This window comes from Dendrobates tinctorius, unplaced genomic scaffold (assembly GCF_039654945.1).
Source record: "Dendrobates tinctorius isolate UK_male_01 unplaced genomic scaffold, ASM3965494v1 ptg000028l, whole genome shotgun sequence".
In the NCBI taxonomy this organism is placed as follows: Eukaryota; Metazoa; Chordata; class Amphibia; order Anura; family Dendrobatidae; genus Dendrobates; species Dendrobates tinctorius.
In genome coordinates, this window is record NW_027361696.1 from 16,391,962 (window position 1) to 16,417,547 (window position 25,586).

The 25,586-nt window shown below is 44.0% G+C and overlaps 1 protein-coding gene across 4 annotated transcripts in view; it reads left to right on the forward strand.

The window, feature by feature from the left end:
* The window catches only part of IGSF21 (immunoglobin superfamily member 21), a 549,248-nt gene extending 524,569 nt beyond the window's left edge, over nucleotides 1-24,679 (forward strand). For 3 of the 4 annotated variants that reach the window (XM_073570289.1, XM_073570291.1, XM_073570292.1), the window contains 4 exons: nucleotides 13,480-13,565; nucleotides 13,988-14,180; nucleotides 15,117-15,155; nucleotides 24,115-24,679. In XM_073570289.1, coding sequence (XP_073426390.1) covers nucleotides 13,480-13,565; nucleotides 13,988-14,180; nucleotides 15,117-15,155; nucleotides 24,115-24,191 — 395 coding nt within the window. In that variant the 3' untranslated portion in view covers nucleotides 24,192-24,679. The remainder of the gene's footprint in view (nucleotides 1-13,479; nucleotides 13,566-13,987; nucleotides 14,181-15,116; nucleotides 15,156-24,114) is intronic. The other variant, XM_073570290.1, reaches the window with a different exon arrangement.
* Nucleotides 24,680-25,586: the final 907 nt, after the last annotated feature.

The window sequence follows — 25,586 nt, forward strand, 5'->3', positions numbered from 1 at the left end:
CCATGAGACTCATTCTCCAATTCTTCTAGAGTACGTATTGCCTCAGCTTCTGAGACCGATAAATTTTGGTCTGACAGAGGGCGTGAATGTAATTTTCTAAGGATGATCTTTCGGGAAAACAGTTGGAGATCCTTTACCGCTGTAAAGTAATCAAAATTATTTACTGGAGAGAACGATAAACCAAGTTGTAATACACTTTTGTGAAAATCAGAGAGCACATGTGAGGAGAGGTTAATTACCTCTAGTGTGTTTGTTCGAGCTTTTTTATCACTCTTTGGTGAATTAGCCATTTTTCTTTTGTTGGTTTTTCCATTCTTCCAACGTCTATCTCTCACATGATCCCTCCTGTCCCACAAAGGCCGTACACCATCTGAAGTATTCATGGGTTCTTCCAGTGATGATACCGATGAAAGTGAGGTGGACCTTCCTCTTATGGGATTTTTATTATTATTACCATTCATTTGGCGATAACGCCATTTATAAATCCGATCCTGTTGTCGATCAGTAAGATCACGCTGATATTTTTTAGTTTTTCTCTGAACAACCTCCGTTTCACATTTTTTTAAAAATGTCTCCACCTCCACTTTCACCTTGGCTGCCATCTCACCAGTAAGGTTTTTATTCACCTCATCCTGTATAGATCCAATTTCTACATCTAATTCATTTAGTTGTTTTTCATTATATTTAGACAGTAATTTCATATATTTCCTTGAACATGTGGAAGCAGCATCCTCCCACTGGTTGACAAACTCACTGTCATTGATATTAAAGGATGGGAACACTTGTATCCGTAAGCCTCTTGGTATGAGGCCACAGATTAGGTACTTATCCATGAATGCCTTATTCCACCATAACCGTGTACGTTTATTGAGTAGCTCTTTATATTTAATAATCAATGTACTAGTGTCACCAAATTTACAATCCGTATTGATACCAGATCCTTCATTAAAAACTTTATCAAGTTCAGTCTGCCACGCTTTCTCGCGTTCACGGAAATCCATGTGTTCCTTATTGGTAACTGTGAAAACACAGATAGCAAGAATATAAAACAAAACCATACGGAACCAAATGTAAATCCCAGTAGAGTCGCCCACTATGTAGTGCCGTCTCAATGGGAAATGGACACTCCAGCATAACATATTAAACAGAGAAAAAAAGGGGAGTACAAGTCCAATCACTTAAAAATAATAAGCAAAGTTTATTAAACATGTAGTACTAACAGTTACATAAATGAATTAGATGTAGAAATTGGATCTATACAGGATGAGGTGAATAAAAACCTTACTGGTGAGATGGCAGCCAAGGTGAAAGTGGAGGTGGAGACATTTTTAAAAAAATGTGAAACGGAGGTTGTTCAGAGAAAAACTAAAAAATATCAGCGTGATCTTACTGATCGACAACAGGATCGGATTTATAAATGGCGTTATCGCCAAATGAATGGTAATAATAATAAAAATCCCATAAGAGGAAGGTCCACCTCACTTTCATCGGTATCATCACTGGAAGAACCCATGAATACTTCAGATGGTGTACGGCCTTTGTGGGACAGGAGGGATCATGTGAGAGATAGACGTTGGAAGAATGGAAAAACCAACAAAAGAAAAATGGCTAATTCACCAAAGAGTGATAAAAAAGCTCGAACAAACACACTAGAGGTAATTAACCTCTCCTCACATGTGCTCTCTGATCTTCACAAAAGTGTATTACAACTTGGTTTATCGTTCTCTCCAGTAAATAATTTTGATTACTTTACAGCGGTAAAGGATCTCCACCTGTTTTCCCGAAAGATCATCCTTAGAAAATTACATTCACGCCCTCTGTCAGACCAAAATTTATCGGTCTCAGAAGCTGAGGCAATACGTACTCTAGAAGAATTGGAGAATGAGTCTCATGGAGATTCGGTAAGTGGATCTTTACCTCCTATTGCAGCCAGATGTACCACGTTTCCCCCTTTCTCACTTTGTCCCCAGGTCGAGATATTTACAAGGTTGGTGACTGAAGATCTTAAGACCATCACCAATTATAAAAAAAAGCGATAATTTGACCCCACAACAAAGAGTGGCTTTATGTGAAATTGGAAGTTGGGATGACATTGTTATTAAATCGGCTGACAAGGGGGGAAACGTGGTTCTCTGGCCTGTAGATAAATATGAAAAAGAGGCCTTCAGACAATTGAGAAATAAAGAAAATTATTCTCAGTTGCCAAACAGTCCTCTTAAGATCTTTCAGAATGTATTACATAATATTCTTGAAATGGCATATGAAAGAGGTATTATAACTAAAAAAGTCTTGCAGGGCCTTTTGGTTCATACTCCGGTGATTCCCACTTTTTATCTTCTCCCCAAGGTCCATAAGGATCCTGTGCTTCCTCCTGGACGTCCCATTGTGTCTGGCATGGGGGGGCTATGCGACCCAGCCTGCAAATTCATTGAATACTATCTACATCCGCAGGTTGAGACGCTGCCCTCCTATGTCAGGGACACTAATGATGTCCTCAGGAGATTGGATGGCCTGTTTGTGGATGCGGATATGATTTTGGTTACAGCAGATGTCGAATCGCTTTACACCAGTATTCGACACGTGGATGGATTGAGGGCTTCCAGATTCTTCCTGGAAATGAGTAATTTAGATCCGGACATGCGTGAGTTGGTCTTGGAGCTGTTGGAGTTCGTTCTTACCCACAACTTCTTTACCTTTAAGGACAGATATTTTCTACAGAGACAGGGCACCGCGATGGGGGCGGCTTGTGCGCCATCCTATGCTAATCTCTTCTTGGGTTATTGGGAGAGGGAGATTTTCTCGGATGGCGCGCTGGCCGCTCCCCAGATTGCGGGATGGTTCAGATACATTGATGACGTTCTATTTATCTGGCAAGGCCCTGTCTCTGAGTTACATGACTTTGTGGGGGTTCTGAGCCAGAACAGCTTCAATATCCATCTCACGTATGCTTTTCACCATCATCAAATTACATTTCTTGATGTTATGTTAAAAGTACAGGATGATGGTTTAATTCACACCGATCTATATAGAAAGGAGACTTCTGTGAATGCCCTTCTGCATGCATCCTCGTCACATCCGCATTCCACGATCAGGTCTATTCCAGTTGGACAATTTTTGCGTGCCAGGAGGATTTGCTCAACTGATGCCTTATTTGAGGCTCAGGCGGTGGACCTTGGGGAAAGATTTGCCCAAAGAGGCTACAGTGGTAAAAGCATTAGGAGAGGTTACTGGCGGGCCAAAAGATCTTCTAGGGTTGATCTCTTGGGAAACAGGTGGAAAAAATCCAAACCTAAAATGGATGGAGAAGTAAGATTTATTTCAACATACAATCATAAATGGGACCTGATGAGATCTATCTTGAACCGACATTGGGCGGTTCTGAGAACTGACCCAATTTAAGTGAGTGCCTTTCTGAACGCCCCCTTATGACTGCGCGGAGGTGTAATACCCTCAAGAACATGCTAGTGAGGAGTCATTATACCACCAAAAGTATAGATTTCTTTCAGGCTGGCACACCCAGGAATGGATTTTTTCCATGTGGTGTGTGCCTAGCATGTAGGAATCTTCGGAGAGCATTATCGTTCACTTCATCGGATGGCCGTTGTGAATTCAAAATTAGAGGTTACATCACGTGTAGTACCACATATGTGGTCTATTATGCAGTTTGCCTGTGTGGGCTAATATATGTTGGATTAACTACACGTGAACTACGTGTTCGCATAAGAGAACATGTGAGAGATATAATGGCGGCACGTGAAGTGGAGGATATTAATGCTCTCAAACCTATTCCGAGACACTTTCGGTTGAAACATAAATGTGATCCGAGTGGACTCCAAGCTTGGGGTATTGACAGGATCCGTGCGGGAATAAGGGGGGGTGACACCAAACGTGTCTTAGCTCAAAGGGAATGCCGGTGGATCACAGTTCTTGATACCATCACACCGGCTGGACTCAATGAGCAGTTGAGTTTTAGCTCATATCTGAAATTTTTGTGTTGTGATATGGTTTTGTTTTTATTATATATGTTTGTATGTTCACTGTATTGGTTTGTTTCCCTTTAGTCATCTTTAATGGAACACCGTAATTTCTAGGACGTTTAGTGGGGAAGATCTGGAGGGACCTTTGGTGTTATATCCTGGCTCAAGAACATCATATCAAGTTAGGCTTATGGGACTATTTTTATTTAACAAGAAAAAGAAGAAAAAAGATGAATAATAAAAAGAAAAGAAGATAAATACTTTTATTCACGTTGGTGCATCATTTTATATATGTCACATGTATTATGTGTGCACTTTTTTTGAAGCATTTCACATGCACCATCTCTCCTTTATATATAAAAGGAATACATAGTTGATAGTATAATCACATTTATGTGTGCACCTTTTTTGAAGCATTTCACATGCACCATCTCTCCTTTATATATAAAAGGAATACATAGTTGATGGTATAATCACATTAATGTCTATTGTAAGGGATTATATATTTTATATATATTTTATATATTTTTTATTTTCACTATTATTAATGATATAGTTGTTATTAGCTAGTATTCATTAATCTTTTGGATTCGTTCATATATATATCCACTTTGTGCAATCTGTTATATTTAGGACCCATTTCCCTTTCTTGGATGTATTACCAAGATTGTTGGCTCCAGTGCGCATGTCTGCGGTATGTGCCCATGGAGCATTGCTGAGGCGCATCAGTGGCGTCTGCGGGTCAGTGACGTCACAGTGACGTCGTCTGAGACGCGACGCCGCGCTGTCGCCGGTGGTGATGCAGCTTCCGGGGCAGGACACCGGACACACGCGCCGCTTGATTGGAGCACCTGGTAACAGGATATATAACTCGGCCCCTTACACAACACAGTACGGCACCTTGAAAAAGAGGCGAAACGCGCGTCGGTGGCGGCGCTGCTTGTGGTCCTTGGCAGAGTTCAATATGGGTAAGCACTATGGCTTGGGATAGTGATTTTTTCAGGATGCGCACCTGTTAGGATCTCTCTTACCTTTATATCCCTCAAGTATGGCCCATATTTGTTACAGGCACTAAGCACTTTATTTTGTCAATTCTTAGGACTAACAAGCAGCAGATACTTATCTGATCCTTTATATATCTTTTGTCATTTATGTAACTGTTAGTACTACATGTTTAATAAACTTTGCTTATTATTTTTAAGTGATTGGACTTGTACTCCCCTTTTTTTCTCTGTTTAATATGTTATGCTGGAGTGTCCATTTCCCATTGAGACGGCACTACATAGTGGGCGACTCTACTGGGATTTACATTTGGTTCCGTATGGTTTTGTTTTATAAACAGACTGGAGAAAGGTCTGTGCCGGCCCCTGACGAGACGTGCCCCCGCGGCTCCACCACAACACAGAGAGGAATAGTGCCATGCGGTGCACACATAATACCGCTAAACCAAGGGATATTTTCTTGTCCAAATCTGTTACCCCCTTTTGACTGCTGGCTCCGGCAGAGGGATACTTCCCCTGTATATACAGCAGGTGGAATACGTATTGAACACGTCTCCAATTTTCTAAGCAAATCTATTTCTAATGCTGCTATTGACATGAAATTCTCACCCGATGTTGGTAACATCCAATCCACACAGGAAGGAAATCACCATAGGTGCCCGTGCATTACGAGTAATAATGAGAGATGGCGCAGGGTAAAGTAATGAACATGTTACTGAAAAGTATTTAATGGTTGGCACAAAAGCCTTTGTTGGTGATGAAGCTTCAATACGCCTCCTGTATGGAGAACTAGTCGCATGTCATGTCAATATCACCTTTAGAAATAGATTTACTTAGAAAATTGGTGACGTGTTGAATTCTTCTTTCACCCACTGTACACTCTGGGGTGATTTGTATGCGGATGGTGGGAGCACAGCGGGGTTATGGTTCTCGGCGGCAGCCTTCCTTCACTCTTATCTTTCCCATGTCTGGAATCTCACATTGCCATGATTATGTTGCTGTACATTGAGTTTAAAATATGCCGTCAATTATTGCCATCTGCTCAGGAAAGTTGGAAGCCCTCCTCTTGGAAGATTCAGCTGATTGTCACTGACGTACTGCGCTTCTGTCGGAGGATTAATCTCGCTGTATTCAGGAGGCTTTTTGGCTTCAAAGTTGGTTTTCTGAATTAGTTATGACAAATGCACCGAAAACTTCCTGAGAATTTCATTGTTGCCTCCTCGCAGGATCTCCAGATACACAAACCCTACCCGGAGCCCCCCGGTGCATGCGGACACTGCCATCCTCCGTACAGCGCCACCTCTGGGCCGCCGACCCTTCTATCATATACACTTATTACACCTGATGCACTTTTTACGTGTTTTTTCTGTGCGCTTTTTGATGCATTTTAATAATAATATACAATATAATCCACACGAAATGTGAAAGAATTGATACAATGCTTTATATTAGCGAACAGAACAAAAACCGCAACGTGAGAACTACCTCAATCAAGTCAACGGGACGCAAAGAGTTTATGTGGATTTTAGTGTTGAAATAAAAAAAACTGTGTGAACAGACCCTTATCGATAATATGAAATATGGCACAATGTGTCACTAAACAATCCTTTATGAGCTCAGCACAGCAGCCGTAAATGTCCCAACCAGGACTCCAAGATACCAACTAGCTCGTATCAAGACAGATATGAGTCCTTGTATTCAGCACAAGTCCAGGTGTGTGTTTACATAGGACTGCAAATGATATCTATAACATTATCTGTAGTCGAAGAGATATCACTATATTATTTGTGGTGTTACATAGGACTGCAGGTGACGCCTGCTACTACTACCACATTATCTGTACTCAGAGAGTTATAACTGTTTAATCTTTAGTGTTACATAGGACTGCAGGTGATATCTACTACATTATCTGTACTCAGAGAGTTATCACTGTGTTATCTGTGGTGTTACATAGGACTGCAGGTGACATCTACTACATTATCTGTACTCAGAGTTATCACTGTGTTACCTGTGGTGTTACATAGGACAGCAAGCGTAATCTACTACATTATCTGTACTCAGAGTTATCACTGTGTTATCTGTGGTGTTACATGGGACTGCAGGTAAGCTTCCAGTGGTGATTTATACACTTTGTCGCTCTACTCTGCGCCATCAGTATATATAATTGTATCTGTATCCATTGATACTTGTAGCTTTTTGGCCTTTCCTGTGGATCGGCTCCAGACCTTGTAGATCTGCAGGTGGAGATGAATCCCCATCCGCTCCTTCGTGCATTTCGACATCATCTTTACTGTCAGGAGATTTTCTCTGATGTTGAGGGAAAAGCTCCTTCACCATTAATCTGTCTTTAGGAATATAAATTAAAATCTCCGTCCATTAAGTGGTAAGCGGCGAGGTGCAATCATCTGCGCCTGCCTCCGAGCGAGGGCCGTGATGGGCTGCTAATACACTGAGCGCAGTCCTTACTTGGAAGTCTCATTAAAATCACACCTATCAATTTTTCATCCCCAGCCATCATTTTTCCTCTATTAATCTGCCAGCTCGGCGGCGGCTCCTCAGCAACGTTGTGCATGCAATGCATTAGATCCTGTGTGTGAACACGTCTGGGTGGCACATCACATCATGGGGCCGTAATTCAGTCCTGTCCATACAGAAAACCAATTACAGAAAAACTGATGGATCCTGGTGTACAACCTCAGGCCCTAACACCAAGAGGGCCCCTATACTATACTGACCACAGTAATGTGCTCCTGCTGCCCAAATACACACTGCATTGCCCACAGTCAATGATATAAGCCCCCAGCACCTGCCCGGGGGCCAGGAGTGTGCAAGTCCAATGTAAGCACAAATAAGGAACTGGTGGAAAGTTAGTTTGTGATGTGACTCTGGTTTTTATTGCTCTGAAATCAGATCTAACATTTAAAAAAATTTTTTTTTTGCTTTTTATTTATTTATGTGAAAATTGTGTTACTTTAGCGTTAACCCTAAACCTAACCCTATCCCTAAACCAAACCCTAAACCTAACCCTATCCCTAAACCAAACCCTAAACCTAACCCTATCCCTAAACCAAACCCTAAACCTAACCCTATCCCTAAACCTAACCTTAATCTTAGACCTAACCCTAATAAGCAGCGATCGGTAATGACGACCGTATACAATGTACATGATTCACCTCTGTCGGCTCAGTCGCTGATTGTGCGTAGCAGTCCAGATTAGTTTGTCTTAGGCTGTTGTGTTCTACAAAGGCAACGACTGAGAAGACAAAGCTCACATCATTATACTCAGCTTTATAATTCTGGTTGCTGCCTTTGCAGAGTGAAGCAGCCAATGACTGCCATCTTGTCTGCTGCACTTTGCACAGGCAATGCCAAGCCGACGCTCACTGCACCATTCCAAGAAGATGTGCCGCTTGCAGACATTGTTCATGTGACATGGGAGTTGATGGAAATATTTCTTCATAGACTTTTTTTGACTGAGCTAAGATGGGGCGAGGTCCACCCTGCAAATTGATCTTAATTTGTACCAATAAAGTGGCATAAATTAGGTAAATCCTGCTGACAATTTCCCTTTAATGAATGAGGCGCACCTAACTCCAGAGCTGCCGTCACTTACAATAGATGCGCCAGTCTTAATAAATCGGGGCCATATAGCATAAAATGATTTAAGGGAAGAATCTTTATAGGGCATAGAGCACCTCTCTGAAATAGATTTTTGTAGCGTAAAGAAGAAATAAAGTTGTAAAGAGTCCAGTGGGTGCAGCAGTCACAGAGCCCCGGCGCTGGGAAAGGAGACTCGGCGTTATCTGGTGCAATAATGCCAGGACCACAAAACCCCGGGTTACACTGAACGCTGGAGCTACTTTGTAGCTTTGCTCTCTAACAGCCAGGTTGTGGAGGGACATCTTCAGAGAGATACAGTGGGTACGGAAAGTATTCAGATCCCTTTAAATTTTTCACTCGTTGTTTCATTACAGCCATTTGATAAATTCAAAAACGTTCATTTTTTTCCTCATTAATGTACACTCTGCACCCCATCTTGACTGAAAAAACAGAAATGTAGAAATTTTTGCAAATTTATTAAAGAAAAACTGAAATATCACATGGTCATAAGTATTCAGACCCTTTGCTCAGTATTGAGTAGAAGCACCCTTTTGAGCTAGTACAGCCATGAGTCTTCTTGGGAATGATGCAGCAAGTTTTTGACACCTGGATTTGGGGATCCTCTGCCATTCTTCCTTGCAGATCCTCTCCAGTTCCATCAGGTTGGATAGTGAACGTTTGTGGACAGCCATTTTCAGGTCTCTCCAGAGATGTTCAATTGGGTTTAGGTCAGGGCTTTGGCTGGGCCAGTCAAGAATGGTCACAGAGTTGTTCTGAAGCCACTCCTTTGTTATTTTAGCTGTGTGCTTAGGGTCATCGTCTAATTGGAATGTGAACCTTCGGCCAAGTCTGAGGTCCAGAGCACTCTGGATGAGGTTTTCATCCAGGATATCTCTGTACTTGGCCGCATTCATGTTTCTTTCAGTTGCATCCAGTTGTCCTGCCCTTGCACCTGAAAAATACCCCCATAGCAGGATGTTGCCACCACCATGTTTCACTGTTGGCATTGTATTGGGCAGTTGATGAGCAGTGCCTGGGTTTTTCCACACATACCACTTAGAATTATCACCAAAAAGTTCTATCTTCATCTCATCAGACCAGAGAATCATATTTCTCATAGTCTGGGAGTCCTTCATGTGTTTTTTAGCAAACTCGTTTTGGGCTTTCATATGTCTTGCACTGAGAAGAGGTTTCCGTCGGGCCACACTGCCATAAAGGCCCGACTGGTGGAGGGCGGCAGTGTTAGTTGACTTTGTGGAACTTTCTCACATCTCCCTACTGCATTTGTGGAGCTCAGCCACAGTGATCATGGGGTTCTTCTTTACCTCTCTCACCAATGCTCTTCTCCCATGATTGCTCAGTTTGGCTGGACGGCCAGGTCTAGGAAGACTTCTGCTGGTCCGAAACTTCTTCCAGTTAAGGATTATGGAGGCCACTGTTCTCTTAGGAACCTTGAGTACTGCAGAAATTCTTTTGTAACCTTGGCCAGATCTGTGCCTTGCCACAATTCTGTCTCTGAGCTCCTTGGCCAGTTCCTTTGACCTCATGATTCTCATTTGGTCTGGCATGCATTGTGAGCTGTAAGGTCTTACATAGACAGGTGTGTGCCTTTACAAATCAAGCCCTATCAGTTTAATTAAACACAGCTGGACTCCAATGAAGGACTAGAACCATCTCAAGGAGGATCACAAGGAAATGGACAGCATGTGACTTAAATATGAGTGTCTGAGCAAAGGGTCTGAATACTTATGACCATGTGATATTTCAGTTTTTCTTTTTTTAATAAATTTGCCAAAATTTCTACTTTTTTCTTCAGTTAAGATGTGGTGCAGAGTGTATATTAATGAGAAAGAAATATGAACTTTTTTGAATTTACCAAATGGCTGCAATGAAACAAAGTGAAAAATTTAAATGGGTCTGAATACTTTCCGTACCCACTGTGTAACGATTATGTGTAAGATATTTCGGGGTTTCAGGACTGTTTTGTTGATGACAGGTGTCCTTTATTGTATCGGGATAAGATTTTCTACATGGAGTCGCAAGTCTTCAGGTTTCAGGTCTGTTCTCCTTCAGGTCGGACATTTCCTATAATATGCGTTATGTTATAGAGCCCGGTCCGAGGTGTAGCTCATTATCTGCAGATGCTTTTACCGGAGTGGGGGGATCTGGTCGCTCGCAGGGGACGGACACTCTCCTGTCCTCATTTTGTTAGCCAAAGTACTTAGCACTAAGATCTTGTGCTGTCAGAATCTATTCTTCTTCTCGTCACCTTCCTGATCCCCAAGGAGAAACGTTTCTGTAGCAACGACTGGAACCTTTACTCTCTGGATCCCCTCAGACCGAGCGCTATCCTCTGCAGATGGTAATTAGGCGCCGCTCGCTGAGTCCTCCCGTCACTGTGGACCGGACGTTCGAATGAAGGGTATGGGGGTGCAGCGGGCAGATAAGAGGGTTGGAGGGGTGCAGACCGTAGATAGGAATATGGGCACTGCCATCCTGAGACCCCAATTAGTGTGGAATGAAAAGTTCTGCACGTTTCTAATACTTATTGTTTCACGTCCTCCACATTTGTTAGATCTTTGCCTGATGTCAGTGAATGTACAAAGAAACCAGTCCTGCCATGTATCACTGTAGGGAAGGGGCACCATACTGGACAGAGATTCGTGCCCATGTCTCTAGCTGGCAGAACATTGTAACAAACCCTCCTCTGGGGGTGCAGTGATTTGTTAGGGGAGAAGTTTTAGCCCCTTAAAGGGGTTGTCCACTAGTGACGTCACCACCGGATCTTCCAGGGCTCATGTCACATTGGCTGCAGAGCTTCAAGTGGCATAACAATCAGCATCCGCTGATCTGTTATTTTTATTCTAGAAGGGGGGGGGGGCTACATAGTTTTATAACGGGCTGTCCAGGTAGAGGAGAATCCCTTTAAGTTATCGTGTGTAATGTAGTGCTCTGTGGTCCTGTGACACTGATATCCTGATGGAGCATCTCTGGTTTTCTCCACCATGTTCTGTATCTGATCTCAGTGAATGGAGCCGTATGGTAGAGCACTGGGAGCAGGTACCCTGAGGGCGCAGGTACCTCGAGGGCACAGATATCCCGAGGGCGCAGGTACCACTAGGATGCAGATATCCCGAGGGCGCAGGTACCCAGATGGCGCAGGTACAATGAGGGTGCTGCTATCCCGAGGGCGCTGGTACCCCGAGAGCGCAGATTCCTGGGCAATCCTCAGCTGCTACTTGACCGCGACGTCTTCTGCCATTGAGGAGTCAGGCCGCACGGATGGCAGGTGCTAGCATTAATATTACATTGGTTTTGAAGCCGGCAGCGTGCCCCGGGCGCTCTATTCTCAGTACAGAGCTAAAGCTGTGGCATTAAACTGTAGAAATAGTCTGCGCTGTCACACTCGGGGGTGGTAACACTTGGGGGTGGGGGTGTGTGTGTGACACTTGGGAAGGGGGGTGACGGGGGTGATACTTGGGGGGGTAATGACACTCGGGGTGCCATTGTGGATGGTGCAGAGTGACATGACTCCTGCCGGCGAGCTCATAACCTGACCCAGAATAAACTTAAAAACTTTTCTGCAGCTGATTTTGTGTCACATCTGCAATAATTTTGCTCCAATATTTTGACGCAACACAGATTTCAGCTTGGATTTTGCCTGAAATTTACAGAGAATATCCGTAACGTCTGCCCTGCCGCTTGCCATGTACTAGGCCCGACGCACAGGTATTGTGCCGCTAATCAGTGCTGAATCTGCACCAGAAAATCTGCAGACATTTTGCAACTTGTGAATTGTCCCAAAAACCTCATTCAGACGATATTGCCATTGTCCTGTGGTTCTTGTCAAATGGCTGATAAACTGTGAAGCAAATACCACCTGTGCTTGATGTGTGACTGATAGCCGTGGGATAGACATTATAAGCTGTACTCCACATGCCCTCCTTTAGCACAGACCATAATTAGGGCCTCCATTCTGTGCCGATTCACTTCATATTTCTGTCTGGACTCTGGGTTTCTGATAACATTCAGGCTTCCAGCAGACACCACTAGGGGGAGCAATACTCTTCAATACGAAACGGTGTTGATCTAGCTCCCCCTAATGGTGGCTGCAGGCAGCCAAAATATTACCATGTATCTCTTATGGATATGAAGAGATTTATTCTGTTTCACCATCCAGAATCGTCTGTGATGTAAACAGACCGATAAAATGTAACAGGGCTTGAGAGTGTTCACATTAGTCACTGCACTCAGAATACCTGACACTGAGGATATTTATAAGCTCTGGTATAACATGTGCCTGGTAACAGAGGATTGTGACTGCAGCTCTGGATGTGACTAAGGTAGAGAACATGGATCTGTGAAGTGACTGCGCTTTATCTGAGCTGCCCCCGATATTCCTGCTCTCCCTGTGGGGGGCAGCGGCACAGGTCTGGGGATACAGGCAGGTACTCAGCACTACTATCATTTCTCATTCTTGTAATGCTGCCAGTGCCGGTGCCAGGGAGACAGTCAGGAGTCATGACCTTGATGGTGTCCCGATACCCAGAACAGTTAATTGGAACCAATTAGCCGAGAAATCAAGTCTCCTGGAAGCAGAATTGTCATGAAGGTGATGGTTCGCTCTTCCTGTCCATGCGTTGCTTTGCATATCACTGTGCCACATTAATGATGTCCCTGCACACCAAGAACAACATCCAGACACGGGCTAAATAATAATAGGGGACACCTAAGTGGAACAAATGGCAAACATGGGGCCGAGCGGCTCTTATACTGATGTAATGGCCAGCTGCTGTGCACATTATTGCTCCGTGGCTTCATGCGGTGGCCGCGCTCCAACCTGCCCAGGTGTCAGAAAAGCTTCCTGCCTGATAAGTCTCCCATCTTTACTGTCTTTCCAGCCGCACCAAGGGGGCCCAAAATATCCATGACCCCTCTGAGAGCCCGGATGGGGGACACGGTCCGGATGATAGTGCAAGGATTTCAGGTAAGGATGCGGAGAGCGCCGGATTCTGCACCATTACAGGTGGCAGAAGGTGTCATTGAGCAATGGAAGAATATTCCTTCTGGAGGTGACATCAGTGTGTTCACCCTAATTCCAGGGTCGTTATACACGATAGCTAATTAAGTACACCCCACCAGAATCCTGCCCCTTGGGCACACAGAACGGGAGGAAGGATGCACTGACACTATAGGAAAGTAGGGGTGTTACTGCGGTGTTAGGGGCATGACTTCCACACTTCACCTTCCTCTGAGAACCTCGGCTAAGACGGGGAGTATGGGACAGAATAAGAATGGTAGCTCCATCAGTGCCCGAGTGAAAATCCTACCCAAGACGTTGAGAAGAAGCCATCAGGACTACCAGCACTCCACTGTCATTATCATTAACCCTTCCTATCACCCACACAGAACGAGGTTTTCCCGGAGCCCCTCTTCACATGGACAAGGGTCGGAGGGCGACTTCTAGATGGGAGCTCTGAGCATGATGGCAAAGAACTGGTCCTGGAGAGGGTCCCAGCCGAACTGAATGGCTCCATGTACCGCTGCACTGCTCAGAACCCGCTGGGCTCTACAGACACACATACACGGTTAATAGTATTTGGTAAGTGTATTTCTGGGGTGCCCGCTCCCCGATTCTTGTAAATCCTACATTGTGTCCGATATCAATAGAAGTCACCTTTACTAACCAAGGTGAGAAGGTGTATAGTGCTGTGACTGTTCCATGAAGAAAGCTTGCAGGGGGCGCTAATATTTTGTAAACTTTTATATTTTGTAAACTTTTATATTTTGTAACACTACGTTTTATACTTCAGCAGCTCTCCATACGGGGGCTGGGGCTGGTGTTACTTGTAGGAAGGAGGCCCGGGTTCTTAAAGGGTTAATAACGAGGAGGAGAGGCCCAAGGTCCACACCAGATACGCAATGATCACACTTCACATAACCAAGACAATCCCACCCAGGATTGTGGAGATTTTCTACAAAGATAAAAAATATTCAATAAAAATCCAGACTTGTGGATGTGGCTGTGGAACCGCAGGGAATCTGCAGCTAAAGCCACAATATGACTTTTATTGAAAATTTACTTGTAGATTTTTTTCTTTCTTATTGAAAAAAAATTGGGAGAAAAATCGACAAGAAATTTGTTCACAATTCACAACAGAATTGACACGATGAAAGAGTCTGCAGCTTGTGGATGAAAATATATAAAATGTCACCTACTTGCTGAATACAGAAACTATGGTTTCACCAAAATTAGAATGCATAATATAGAGGTGGCCCCTACAGCTGCCATAGACAGGGGCCCCAGCTCATCATCATGGTTCACGGGGGAGAGGAGAAGCCAGAAATCAGGTGAGGGAGCATGGGATACCATTGTACGAGCGCTGCTCAGGGTCACCGTCAGTAGTACGGCTCCTTATTACAGATTCCCCTCACCCCTGTGCCCATGGGTTTATCACAAATGTTTCCATGAGACTCTTCACAGAATCCAGGGTGATACATTGTAACCATCTCTAACAAACTGTCTGTTTCCTCACAGAAAATCCCAATATTCCAAGGGGAACAGAGGAGTCAAACGGTGAGTTAAGACCTAAAGTAGAAAGTCTTTCTGCAAAAAAGGCCAAAATATGAAAATAGTCAACAGTCTCCATCAGAAAAAAGAGCAAAAACTAGATGGAGACTCCTGCCGAAAAGTAAAGTACCGAATGGAGGAAACGATAAGTCGCAACTATCAGGGCAGGACAGACGTGATGATTTGTGGGAACTATCGGGGGAGGACAAAGGGGACGATAGGTCGTAACTATCAGGACAGGACAGAGGCGGTGATATGTGGGAACTATTGGGGGAGGACAAAGGGGACGATAGGTCGTAACTATCAGGACAGGACAGAGGCGGTGATATGTGGGAACTATCGGGGGAGGACAAAGGGGACGATAGGTCGTAACTATCAGGACAGGACAGAGGCGGTGATATGTGGGAACTATTGGGGGAGGACAAAGGGACAATAGGTCGTAACTATCAGGGCAGGACAGAGGCGGTGATATGTGGGAACTATCGGGAGAGGACAAAGGACACAAAATATTGTAACTATTAGAGGAGGACGGAGAAGACAATACATTGTAACCATCAGGGAGGTCAGAGGCACTGATGTGTGGGAACTATCGGGGAGGACAAAGGAAGATGATATGTCGTAACTATCGGAGCAAGACGGAGGAGGCCAAACATTGTAACTATAAGGGGAGGATGGAGAAGACCATACATTGTAACCCTCAGGGAGGACAGAGGCGATGATATGTGGGAACTATCGGGGAAGGATGAAGGAGAGGATATGTCGTAACTATCGGAGCAGGACAGAGGAGGCCAAACTGAACAGACAATGCATTGTAACCATCAGGGAGGACAGAGGCAATTATTTGTGGGAACTATCAGGGGAGGACGAAGCAGTTGATATGATGTAACTATTAGGGGAGGACAGAGACAATACGTTGGAACTTTCGGAGTAGGATGGATGAGACAATACATTGCTGCTATTAGGTCACGACAGATGAGGCAATACTTTGCAACAAACTATCAGGGCAGGACAGCGGAGGCCAAACATTGTAACTATTAGGGAAAGATGGGGGAGGCGATAGGTCTACGCTATCGGGGAGGACTGTGGAGATGATACATTGCAACAAATTATCAGGACAGCAGAGAGATTTGCACTGTTGATGGGTTGTGTAGACTGAGAAACGGTTGGGTTTTGTGTGCACACTCTGTCTTTGTAAAGCAGGTCCACTCCAAAGACCATCTTTTAGTGCTAACTAAACTTTCAAAAGAATGAAGCATTTCTATGTAAAAACTACTCGCTGTTCACATGTTCAAAATTTTAACCGCTTCAGGTTTTTGAAGGTGCCAAACGGTCAAAAGAAGTGGGTGGACCACTCTCTCGGCATTTTCCTCTCTGAGGCTGCTATATACTTTACAATAGGGGCAGTGGGAAGGCTATAAAGGCCCTCTATATTGGAGTTATTGGGAAGACGCTCTATATTGGAGTCATTGGGAAGGCTCGGAAGTCGCTCTATATTGGAGTCATTGGGAAGGCTAGGAAGAAGCTCTGTATTGGAGTTATTAGGAAGACACCTGGGCATTTTGCCTGCATTTTTGTATGGAAACCAGTTAGTAGTTTCTTTATTGATATATTAAGTAAAAAAAATAAAAAATTTAGGAAAAATCCTCCAAGAAAGTTGGAGCTTAAAAAAACTGAAAAAAGTGTTCAGGTAACTACCCAAAAAATGCTAAAAAATATTTTTATGGAACCAAAACGCCAGTGTTTGCTGAAAAGTCTTCCTCTTGAATAATTGGTTGGTTTGCCGCCTGATAAAGACATTGTGTGCACAGTACCCTAAACTTTTAGCATTACAACTCTAATGGCTATGATTTAGGTTTCTGCAGGGGATACATTGTGAATTTGGGGTGTTTCTGGGTGGTTAGGGGCAGGTTCCCACACTTCCCCTTCCTCTGTAACCTCAGATTGTGCTCTCCTCTCCCCGGGTCTCCTTTCCTTCCTTCATACTAACACCTGACCCTGCTCCCTGTGTCACGCTCATGCTGCATGGTGTCATTAGGTTATGGTAGATTATAAGACGATATCGTCACAGTCTCAGGTGTGGTGTAATGTGCATGACGTCACTCACCTTGTTAAACTGAGTGGGAAAGTCATATGATAGGAGTAATAGTAGCCTTCTTCTCCTCTATAATATGGTGGCAGTATACTATGTGTATTAGTTATCCACTAGATTGATAATGAATATGTGATTATCTGGAAAATAAAGAACCTAACGTCTCTTGTGTGAATGGAGCATTAGAGATGAGCCCTGCTCCAACAGCCACGTCAGTGGTCTGTGGTCACCTAAGCGGAGCCCTGTTAAACAGCCTTCTACCTGCGGGATTCCCCTGAAGCCTCTTGTGATTTGCAGGCCAGGGTGACTTGACGATGCCATGGTCTCTTCTAATATGAAGAGGAGTCCGGAATTCCAGCAGGTTGGCTGCATGGTTTGCAGGGCTCCAGTCTGGGGGCCCTAGAAAACTGACATGGCCCCTGGACCAGCGTCCTCCGTATCGATTTGCTCATCTCTAGTGAGCATGTGAGAACTGAGCTTCTGTACACATAGTGAATGGAGCAGTGGCCGCACATGCTCACTAATGCTCTCATGAGACATTCAGCCTGCAGTTCTCTTGATCAGTGGGGGACAGGCACCTGGTGGCCACAGCTAAGATGACTATCTACCGTATATGATCAGTTATATCAGTGGCTTTACAGATGTCATTATCCGTCCTCTCCGATGATCTTTATTTCTACGTCTCTGGAGATTCTGCATTTATCTTCTTACTATACATACAGTGGGGCAAAAAAGTATTTAGTCAGTCAGCAATAGTGCAAGTTCCACCACTTAAAAAGATGAGAGGCGTCTGTAATTTACATCATAGGTAGACCTCAACTATGGGAGACAAACTGAGAAAAAAAAATCCAGAAAATCACATTGTCTGTTTTTTTTCATTTTATTTGCATATTATGGTGGAAAATAAGTATTTGGTCAGAAACAAAATTTCATCTCAATACTTTGTGATATATCCTTTGTTGGCAATGACAGAGATCAAACGTTTTCTGTAAGTCTTCACAAGGTTGCCACACACTGTTGTTGGTATGTTGGCCCATTCCTCCATGCAGATCTCCTCTAGAGCAGTGATGTTTTTGGCTTTTCGCTTGGCAACACGGACTTTCAACTCCCTCCAAAGGTTTTCTATAGGGTTGAGATCTGGAGACTGGCTAGGCCACTCCAGGACCTTGAAATGCTTCTTACGAAGCCACTCCTTCGTTGCCCTGGCGGTGTGCTTTGGATCATTGTCATGTTGAAAGACCCAGCCACGTTTCATCTTCAATGCCCTTGCTGATGGAAGGAGGTTTGCACTCAAAATCTCACGATACATGGCCCCATTCATTCTTTCATGTACCCGGATCAGTCGTCCTGGCCCCTTTGCAGAGAAACAGCCCCAAAGCATGATGTTTCCACCACCATGCTTTACAGTAGGTATGGTGTTTGATGGATGCAACTCAGTATTCTTTTTCCTCCAAACACGACAAGTTGTGTTTCTACCAAACAGTTCCAGTTTGGTTTCATCAGACCATAGGACATTCTCCCAAAACTCCTCTGGATCATCCAAATGCTCTCTAGCAAACTTCAGACGGGCCCGGACATGTACAGGCTTAAGCAGTGGGACACGTCTGGCACTGCAGGATCTGAGTCCATGGTGGCGTAGTGTGTTACTTATGGTAGGCCTTGTTACATTGGTCCCAGCTCTCTGCAGTTCATTCACTAGGTCCCCCCGCTTGGTTCTGGGATTTTTGCTCACCGTTCTTGTGATCATTCTGACCCCACGGGGTGGGATTTTGCGTGGAGCACCAGATCGAGGGAGATTATCAGTGGTCTTGTATGTCTTCCATTTTCTAATTATTGCTCCCACAGTTGATTTCTTCACTCCAAGCTGGTTGGCTATTGCAGATTCAGTCTTCCCAGCCTGGTGCAGGGCTACAATTTTGTTTCTGGTGTCCTTTGACAGCTCTTTGGTCTTCACCATAGTGGAGTTTGGAGTCAGACTGTTTGAGGGTGTGCACAGGTGTCTTTTTATACTGATAACAAGTTTAAACAGGTGCCATTACTACAGGTAATGAGTGGAGGAAAGAGGAGACTCTTAAAGAAGAAGTTACAGGTCTGTGAGAGCCAGATATCTTGATTGCTTGTTTCTGACCAAATACTTATTTTCCACCATAATATGCAAATAAAATGAAAAAAAAACAGACAATGTGATTTTCTGGATTTTTTTTTCTCAGTTTGTCTCCCATAGTTGAGGTCTACCTATGATGTAAATTACAGACGCCTCTCATCTTTTTAAGTGGTGGAACTTGCACTATTGCTGACTGACTAAATACTTTTTTGCCCCACTGTAAAACTCTGGTAATTTTCACCTAATTTTGCTTCTGAGAAACTTTTGGAAAATGACAACGATTAAAATCTTCATGACAGTAAGATAATTTGTGCTGCAGGATGAATGGATTGTTCTCCGCGCACCTGGACTAAGAAAAGACGAGAGCCTCATGAACATTCATGTTCCATGGTGACGCCGGATAATCACTGAATCTTCATCATGACATAAACACAAACCCACCGAGCATAAATTCTCAGAGGCCCCCAACACTGCAACCATTGTACAGAATATGGAGGATGAAAGAGTAACATTACCTACAGCAACTGTAACGACCCAGCAGCTGTGTGCACATGTAGCAGCAGTAGTGACAGGCGCAGGCAGCACCACAACCTCTTCTACTACTGTGTCTTTTGGTTGTTTTTGTAAAAGGGCAATTCCCAAAAATTAAGAAATTCTCAAAATGTAAAAAATCCCAGTCCAGATCTACAGGCGGCATCAATCGAAAGGGCCCGTACACAGAAGATGAATGTCGGGGGGGGGGGGGGGGGGAGGGAGAGAAGGATCAGATGGGGGTCTAATGGCGGGGGAGAGGGACCTGGAGGAGGGGGATAGGAGGAGAAGATATGAGCAGTCATGAGGACAGAAAGATCTGGATGAGGGGGACATGGGTCTGGAGGGGGACAGAGGAATCTGGTGAGGAGAGGACAGCAGGGTATAGAAGATGGGAGGGTCAGGAGTCTGGGGGAAAACAGAGGAGTGTGGGGTGGGGAAGAACAGGCGTTTGGTGGAGGGAGTCAGGAGGAAGGGAGGACATAGAGGTCTGGCGGATGGGAACTTAGGGTTCTGGATGACAGTGGGTTCTGTTAGAGGGGAGGACAAAATGGTCTGGAGTGAAAGAATGGTCTGGAGGAGTGGAAGATGGAAGAATGCGGAGGAAGGATGACAAAATGCTATAGAGGAGGGGATTACTAAACAATCTGGAGGAGGGGAGGACAAAAAGCTCTAGATGAGTTTGTTTGGCTGATTCTTAAAGAGTAACTGCCATTTTAATTTTTTATGTAATGATAATGTAGAGTTAGCAATTTTAATAATCTTTCATATATACCTCATAAATGAAAACCGACAGAAAACCTTACAAAAACCTTCTAGAAGATGTCCTCCTATGTGGTTTATGAAGCAAATTAGTATTCAGCTCTTCACACTCGAAATACACCTTTCTAAAGGCCCCGTCGCACTAAGCGAGATCGCTAGTGATATCGCTTAAGCGTCACCGATTTTGTGACGCAGCAGCGATATTGCTAGCGATATCGCTATGTGTGATACTTACCTCCGTCCGGCTCCCCCGCTGGCTACCGCTGATCGCGCAAGAACGTCCTAAGCCGTTTCTCGTCGGCCGCTTCCTGCTGGCGCCGACGAGCGATGCGTGAACGCGGGCGGGAGGACGTCATCATCGCCGCGTCTGACAGGTAAATAACGACCCCCAACCGCTGCTACGTCGCTGGTGAGATCTGCCTGTGTGGCAGCTCACTAGCGACCACTTAGCGATGCACCAGCGATCCTGACCGGGTCGTATCGTGGTCGGGATCACTGGTGCATCGCTAAATGTGACGGTACCCTAAGGGTGGGGGCAGAGCTTGCACAGTGTGTGCGCGCCTGTCTACATCCCTTGCACTTTATATCAGTGCATCAGGTTTGCCAGAGTCTTCAGCACAGTGCAGGAGCAGCTCTTGGTTCTTGGCACACAGCTCCTCTGCCTGTCAGCTGGCTCCTGTGAGCTCAGTGTCATCGGCACGTCTCAGTGTAATTTGTGTCCTGAGATATATTTGCTGGAATTTTCATCACAGGGAGGACAGGAGCCAGCAGCTGACAGACTAACAGTGAGAAGTGCTGATATCACGAAACAGGAACCAGCTGCCTGGTAGAAGAGCAGTGTGGTTAATACTGAGGGGAAGTGCCGCTGTCACTGAGCATACAGGTACTAGCTGACTGGTAGAAGAGCAGTGTGGTAAATACTGAGGGGAAGTGCCGCTGTCACTGAGCATACAGGTACTAGCTGACTGGTAGAAGAGCAGTGTGGTAAACACTGAGGGGAAGTGCCGCTGTCACTGAGCATACAGGTACTAGCTGACTGGTAGAAGAGCAGTGTGGTAAATACTGAAGGGAAGTGCCGCTGTCACTGAGCACAGAGGAACCAGCTGACCGATAGAAGACAGCATAGGCGGGGTGGAGCATCTTCTTCTACAAGGATTTTGAAAGGTTTTCTTTTGGATTTCACTTAAGGTGTATTTGAAAGATTATTAAAATCAATTTCTCCACATTATCATTACATAAAAATTTAAACAACAGCTATGCTTTACCCTTTATCTGTACAGATCCTTAAATTTTAGGATGCTATACATCTTTAAGAGAATCTGTCAGCACATTTGACCTAAGTAAACTATTAATATAAGCATACAGGTTATAGATTGATGAAAACAGTCCTCCCTGTGTCTCATATCAGCTGCCTTGTCACTGAGAACTCATCTTTTCGCACTTTATATAAATAGTAACATAGTCTTCCTTCAACCTTAAATACTATCTAGTTCGACCCGTAGCCTAACATGTTGATCCAGAGGAAGGCAAAAAAAAACATGCGGCAAACACTAAGCTCCAAATTGGTGAAAAAAATTCCTTCCCGACTCCACATACGGCAATCAGACTAGCTCCCTGGATCAACGCAATATTAAGGAAACTAGTGTATATACCCTGTAATATTATACTTTTCAAGAAAGGCATCCAGTCCCTTCTTAAATTTTAGTAGGGAATCACTCATTACAACATCATACGGCAGAGAGTTCCATAGTCTCACTGCTCTTACAGTAAAGAATCCGCGTCTGTGAGTATGCTTAAACCTTCTTTCCTCCAGACGTAGAGGATGCCCCCTTGTCCCCGTCACAGGTCTAAGAGTAAAAAGATCATTAGAAAGGTCTTTGTATTGTCCCCGCATATATTTATACATTGTAATAAGATCACCCCTTAGCCTTCGATTCTCCAAACTAAATAACCCCAAGTGTAATAACCTGTCTTGGTATTGCAGACCCCCTAGTTCCCTAATAACCTTGGTCGCTCTTCTCTGCACCCGCTCCAGTTCAGCTATGTCTTTCTTATACACCGGAGACCAGAACTGTACGCAGTATTCTAAGTGTGGTCGCACTAGTGACTTATATAGAGGTAAAATTATGTTCTCCTCAGGAGCATCTATGCCTCTTTTAATGCATCCCATTATTTTATTTGCCTTTGCAGCAGCTGCCTGACACTGGACACTAAATGTGAGTTTGTCGTCCACCCATACCCCCAGGTCTTTTTCAGTGACAGTTTTGCCCAGTGTTTTACAATTAAGCACATAATTATACATCTTGTTTGTTCTACCCAAGTGCATGACCTTACAGTTATCCCCATTAAAGCTCATTTGCTATTTATCAGCCCAAGCTTCTAGTTTACATAAATCTTCCTGTAATATAAAATTGTCTTCTGTATTGATTACCTGCAGAGTTTATTGTCATCTGCAAATATTGAAATTCTACTCTCTATGCCCCCTACAAGGTCATTAATAAATATGTTAAAAAGATCTCTTCCTTGCTCTGGGGAGGGATGGTGCCTGGAAGATAACTCTGCCTCCAGAGACTATTTTACATATAAGAGGGTGTAACCAGTGTGATGTGTGATGATCACCAGTGTTACCAGTGTGATGTGTAATGGTTTCCAGTGTGATGTGTGATGGCTGCTCTCCTGATCTCACTGCAGAGCTGTGTGTGGCTATACCTGACACATCTGCAGGCTCCTCTCATCTCCAGCCTCCAACTCACAGGATGCAATATTGTTGCAATACAGCAAAGCTGAGAGAGAACCAAAAAATGTGTTTGCAAGAAGACAAGTGTCATTTCTCCTGTTCTGTGTTAGTTACTTGTCTCACTGGTAACTCCATGTATAACAGTCTCTGGAGGCAGAGTTATTTTCCAGGCACCATCCGCCTCAGAGCCTGGAAGGGGTCATTTATATAACGTGATAAAAGGTGATTTCTCCACAACAACACATCTGATATGAGACACAGGGAGGACTGTTTTCAGCATTCTGTAGATGGAAGGCCATAGTAATAGTTTAGACAGGTCAAAAGTGGTGACAGATTCCCTTTAAGTAACTAAAGTGTTACTCAAAATAATAGTAACTTTCCTTATCTACTTTTGCCAGAGCTCTGTGAGTGATTGTAGGCTTATATTGCCTAAGTTGACAGCAGGCAAAGCTGTTCCCTCTCTACAGTGTATCAGAGTGCACAGTCCTTTGTGTCTTCTGCTCTCTCCATGTCAGTGATACATTGTTACCACAATTCCATTTCAGGATGTAAATAGAAACTTCTTTTTTCATGGACATCAAACAGAAACTTTAAAATGGTGAAGGATGAAAACATAAAGTGAATTAAAATACGACAGACCTCCGTGAACAGTGGGAGTAGTTGTTTGCGCCATTCTTTGCTGTTGTACCATTTTTCCACATCATTTCACTCCCCAGTCTAACTTTTGTCTTTGTTCCCACAGGTTCTGTCTCCATGTACAGCCACCCGAGATTCATTTTGGTGCTCATACTTTTGACAGTGATTTTGGAACTCACGTGAGACTAGGACGCTCGCCTAACCCCCACCCCCAATAAGGACTCCACAAAGCATCGATCACACTGACGTCCATTTTATTTTCTATACTAGCTCCCGTCTTGTTGGTTTCTGTCTGTGTTTTAGCTTCCTTAAGCTGATAAATTTAAAAAAAAAAAGGAAAAAAAACAAAAACCACAAAACCTTTCCTTCTCGATGTTGAACTATTTTTCTTTATGGCGGCGGTCCGACCGTCCGTCGTGAGACTTCATAGAGAAGCGCGGTACATTTATATTGAACTCACTGGGAAGCAGCGATCTGGCTGAACAATCATTTTAAGCTCAACTTCGGAAACAAAGATGGCGGCCACTAGAATAAATAAAGGACTCCGTGGTGGACGCTCTCACACCTACGACACCTGCCTGATGATGGGCAAAAAACAGGCCGGGTGACAGAGATTTAGTAATAATAAAAAATATAAAATAAAAAGATACTTTTAAGTGATATGAATACAATCCAGACGTTCTGTATCTGCTCGTCATTCATCCGTTACAATGTTACAGAGAATTGATGGCAAGGCGGTAGGTGAGATACTGTGGTGTTGTGGATACTGGTCCTAAATATTACCAGTGCCCATACATAGGACGAATGATGTATGTCTGCAATTAACTTTACTGGTGGAATTGCTGAATCAGTACATAATATAGAATTACAGCAGCCTGAGATTACTAGTTTCTAGCTCAAAGCACCAAATTCCTTGCACACTGACAAATTATGCCTGACTACAGCAATCACTAGAGGAAACTATATACTGTGCCAATAGGGAAACTGAATGTATACAGGGAGCTCCCCCTAGTGGAGGCTGCAGACAGGATCTTATCATGTATCTCTGTATACAGGGAGCTCCCCCTAGTGGTGGCTGCAGACAGGATCTTATCATATATCGCTGTATACAGGGAGCTCCCCCTAGTGGTGGCTGCAGACAGGATCGTATCATATATATCTGTATACAGGGAACTCCCCCTAGTGGTGACTGCAGACAGAATTTTATCATGTATCTCTGTGTACAGGGTGCTCCGCCTAATGGAGGCTGCAGACAAGATCTTATCATGTGTCTCTGTATACAGGGAGCTCCCCCTAGTGGGGACTGCAGACAGGATCATATCATGTGTCTCTGTATACAGGGAGCTCCCCCTAGTGGAGGCTGCAGACAGGATCTTATCATGTGTCTCTGTGTACAGGGAGCTCCCCCTAGTGGTGACTGCAGACAGGATCTTATCATGTATCTCTGTATATAGTGAGCTCTATCTAGGCAATAATAAGGATATTTCCACTCAATGACTTCATAAAGACATCTTTGAAATTTGGAATAATCAACAAAGGAGCATGTTTAGTGCACGCTTTTTGCCAGAGTTTTCACAT